The sequence below is a fragment of the Chaetura pelagica genome, unplaced genomic scaffold (genome assembly GCF_000747805.2).
Source record: "Chaetura pelagica isolate M959 unplaced genomic scaffold, ChaPel_1.0 scaffold286, whole genome shotgun sequence".
Lineage (NCBI taxonomy): Eukaryota > Metazoa > Chordata > Aves > Apodiformes > Apodidae > Chaetura > Chaetura pelagica.
Window position 1 is genome coordinate 393,420 of NW_009953573.1, and position 4,068 is coordinate 397,487.

The 4,068-nt window shown below is 57.9% G+C and overlaps 1 protein-coding gene across 1 annotated transcript; it reads right to left on the reverse strand.

Annotated features, from left to right (window-relative positions):
• Positions 1-686: 686 nt before the first annotated feature.
• Positions 687-3,927, reverse strand: ELF3 (E74-like factor 3 (ets domain transcription factor, epithelial-specific )). Its single transcript, XM_009999631.1, has 8 exons — positions 3,764-3,927; positions 2,915-3,136; positions 2,594-2,680; positions 2,383-2,502; positions 2,104-2,193; positions 1,325-1,441; positions 953-1,148; positions 687-807 (listed from the first exon to the last, which is right to left on the reverse strand). The coding sequence occupies exons 1-8, from the start codon at positions 3,924-3,926 to the stop codon at positions 687-689; spliced, it is 1,116 nt and encodes a 371-aa protein (XP_009997933.1). The 5' UTR covers position 3,927.
• Between the last annotated feature and the right edge of the window lie 141 nt (positions 3,928-4,068).

Here is a 4,068-nt window from a genome sequence, read left to right on the forward strand (position 1 = left end):
GTGTTTGATTACATAAATTAGAAACTATTCTGGGGGAAAAGGCCCATTTCTTTGCAGGCAGCTGGGCTGAAAAATGCAGAGTGGCCCTGCTGTCCTGAGTCCTCTCCACCATGGTGGCTCTCCAGGGTCACGTGAACCTCCACAATGTTCTCATCTTGCCTCAGCAGGTGCCACACTGAGAAGCTGCTGCACCAGGAGGCCCTCACCCATCCCACACCGAGCAAACAGGTTGGTGGGCACCTTCAGCAGTGATGAGGGAGGGTCCCACAGATGGGACAAGGTCTGTCCGCTGGCAGGTGAGGGTGGTGCTGCCCCTCTGCTCAGCAGGTGGTGGGTGACAACCAAGATCTGCTGGGCTCCTGCTGAGATGCCAGCTGCTGCTCCAATTCCTCTTCCCCTTTGTGTTTGTCCAGGCTTTGACACAGCCAAAGTTGCTGCGACTCCAGTGGGAGGTACTAACCCAGTGGGACACAACAGTTTACAATAATCTACTGGAGCCAAAACATGAGCTTTACACACCTCTGTGCCAGCAGTCACACAAGCATGCCCATGCAGAGATGGGAGTTTCACCCATTGCACAGGGCAGCAGCTCCCAGCTCCAGCTGTTGGCAAAGTTTCCTGCCGAGGAGCCCAGCCCGGGGCTGGGGCCCCGAGGGGCTTGTCAAACCCCGGCTTGTCCATGACTCCTACAGCTCCTTGTTCCTGTTGAGCACCTCCTCCTCCTTCCAGCCGCTGGAGTTCTTCCCAAACTTGTACACAAGCCGTCGCCCATCGACTCTCTCCAGGATCTCTCTTTTGTAGTAATACCTGGAGGAGATGGAGATTGGATCTCAGCTCTAGTGGCAGCCCCATGTGCTGGGTAACTGCTGCAGGGGGTCAAGGCTGAGCCCTGGTGGGTCTGACACAGCCCTGTGACGCAGGTCCCCCCCCAGGGACAGGGGACGGCACTCACCTCATGGCTCTGCTCAGCTTCTCATAGGTCATGCTGCTGTTTTTCTTCTTCTGGCCCCAGAGCTGAGCCACCGCTTCTGAGCGCAGGAACTTGAAGACGCCCTCCCGCCGGTCCTCCCACTTCATCAGCCCCTCATTCAGCTCGGGGTGGATCAAGATGTCCCGTATGAACTCCCACAGGTGGGTACCTCTTGGGGCTGGAAGAGGGGAGCAAATTGAAGAGGAGGGAAGGAAGATCCTGAGGGACCCTGCACTTTGGATCTCCCTAAACCTTCCTGCCAAGGGGTATGGCCTGTGGACGTGTCCCCCACCCTCCCCACAGAGCCACACTGATGGTGGCAGTCCCAGCCCTGGGGATGGAGGCTCCACGTACAGTGCTTGCTCTTCCTGCTTTCCAGGCAGTCTCTGCTCTCCTTGCTGAGCTTTCGGGGTCGGCCCCGTTTCCGCTTTCCATGTTTGGTGTCCCCTTTCTTGTTTCTTGCAAAGTCACCTGTGCACAAGGACAAGGGAACACACTAGGCTTTTGTTGTGGATGAAATGTTTTGACATGATTATGATTTAGCAACACTTCAGAGTTGCAGCTTCCCCCTCTCTGGGCACCGAAATGTCCTGCTCAGGAGCAGAAGCACAAGGAAGAGCTGTTTGGGGTGGAGACAGAGATCAGGCGCTGCATCCTTGTCTTAAGAAGAGGGAACCATCACCCGGAGAGCAATGTCTCCCTGTGCCCACCAGCCTTGTCCCATCCTCATCCATGCCACCATGCTTTGTGCAGATGCTCTTTGTTCCCCAAACCTTGCTGCTTCCTTGCATTCCCAGTATTCCCAGTGTCATCACCAGCTGGGATCAGCACTGAACACAGCTTTCAGCGCCCAGGTCCTGGCTGCAGTCTGGACCCAGCTGCCACCACCTGTCCCTTCCCGCCGCCCTCCCTGCTGTCCTGGCTGTCCCAGCTCTGCCCCAGAGCCTCCACCATTGCCATGTTCAATAGGGAGAAATAGACCCAGGGTGCACAGAAACAGCCCCTGCCTCCTTCTCAGAGTGAGGGTGGATGTTCAGGTGTTGTCTCTAAATCACTGCTGGACAGGATGTGTTTGCAGCTGCTGGACAGGCCCTGGACCAAGCCCTCTTCTCCCAGCATCTGGCACAACTCACTGTCAGGGAAGAGCTTTGCTTCTGTGGGGTCAAGGTCAAGGTCACTTCCACCGGAGTCCTGGGAGGTGGGGCTGTGGGACATGATAGGCCCTGTGGGGCAAAGGGACAGGGCTCAGATCACAACTGCTGGCATCTGGAGATGCTTCCTCGGCTCCCCCCCCAGGGGCCTCAGCAGGCAGCTAGTGCAAGACCCAAACCTACCCTTGGGAGTGAGGCAGTTCCGCCCTGATCTCCCAGAGCACTGCAACTGAAGGGAAATTTGCTGGGCAAAACACTGACCTGAGACATCAGAGCTGCCTGGGGACATGGCACCGGGCAAGCAGGTGAAGTCTGTGGATAGGAAAGGGTTTGTGAGCTTCATATCCTCCAGGGAGTCCTTGGCACAGGGATTTCCCAGCTCTGGAAGGGGCAGAGAAGCAGAGGAGGGGTTAGCCTGCCTGCAACAGCACATGGACCCTGGGGAAAGGTTTGGCTGGGACCCATCTCTCACCCAAGTGGCTGGAGTCCATGAAGGTCTCTTGGGAAGTCGTGTCCTCTTTTTCCAGCAAGTCAATGATCCAGTTCAGCTCATCAGAGGCTGCACGGGTGGGGGGACTTGGATTAGCGATGCCTATTTGGTATGGAGGGGAATGGTCCATACTGGGAGCTGAGCTCAGCCCTGCCTGGACTCTGGTTCATGCCCCCACATCCCCCAGCATAACCTCCCACAGGCAGTCCCCATAGTGCTTGGGGGGTCCTGGGCTGCCAGGGGCATTGCAGCTTCATGCTTCAAGCTGGCAGGACGGGATGAAGGGGACGTGGGGACACTCACTGATCTCATGCAGGCGGTCATACAGTTCATCCCCCAGGGGCCCAAAGATGAGGCGCATCTGGTCCCGGGAGCAGTGGCAGAGCGCGTGCCCATCCATGTTGCAGCAAGAGAAGTCGATGGAGCTGGCGTCATACTTGTTCTTCTCCACATGGTAGCTGATCCACTCCAGCACCTGCACCTTGCTCCAGAAGTATGGGAGCTCACTGAACCACTCCGGCTTGTCTGCAAGGGACAGAGAGTAAGGCTGAGGGGCAGGATAGCCATGCCAGCACTGGTGCCAGCTGCAGCTGGGCACTGGGTCCAGTTCCATGGCCATCATGTGGGGCACAGAGGACCCTGTGCCTGGAAGGCTGTGGGACCTGCATCATCTCCCTGTGCCCTGCTCCTGTCCCAGGTAACAGCAATGACCTGACACTCTTCCTGCCCTTGGTTTTAGTGCCACTTGTCCTGTCTGTGCTGAGATCTGCCCTGCTCTGCTGGTGTGTTCCCTGGGGCCATCCCATGACGGTCTCACTGGTGAAGTGGGACCCCCATCACCAGGACTGTACTTCCAAACTGCTCTTCTGATGACCCTTGGCAGCCCCATCCCCTGGCATGTGCTGAGGAGAATGGCCATGATTCCCTCATCCTCCCGTATGCACCCCATGTGCTCCAAGCAGCTGCACCTTGTGCTGCCCAGGGTCTCCTACAGCCAACACACCCCTGGGGAAACTGAGGCATAGTGGGAGTTGTTCACTTGCCCCAGTGGGACAAGCACCTTGCAATGCTTTTCCAAGTCAGCTGCAGTGTCCTGCTGCTGCCTGCTGTGCTGGGTGCCCTGCGCAGCCCCCATGGCTGCCCCAGTCCTACCTGTGCTCTGTGCTGGAGGCTGACTGGTGGGGAGGCTCAGCCCCAGGGTGCCATCGTCCCCGAGGTGTCCCAGCATATCCACGGCTGGCTGCACCTCCTCTGGCTGGTACATGGCACTGATGTAGTTAGAGAAGATGTTGCTGATCTCACAAGATCCCGCCATCGAGCTCTGTGCCAAGAGACAACAATGAGCCCTGGAGACAGGGGCCCGAGCTCACAGCACCCCTGGGGCCGGGCTGGGTAAGGTCCCTCCACCCACTGTCACCTCTCAGGTCCTTTCTGCAGAAACACCGCCCAGCACCCGC

What these genes read in the sequence shown, in the direction of transcription:
- ELF3 (XM_009999631.1), bottom strand. Translation starts at nt 3,926, where the DNA reads ATGGCGGGATCTTGTGAGATCAGCAACATCTTCTCTAACTACATCAGT. An exon ending in TGACCGCCTGCATGAGATCA is followed by an intron (nt 2,681 to 2,914) that starts GTGAGTGTCCCC and finishes CCACCCGTGCAG; the next exon opens with CCTCTGATGAGCTGAACTGG. An exon ending in AAGCTGAGCAGAGCCATGAG is followed by an intron (nt 808 to 952) that starts GTGAGTGCCGTC and finishes CATCTCCTCCAG; the next exon opens with GTATTACTACAAAAGAGAGA.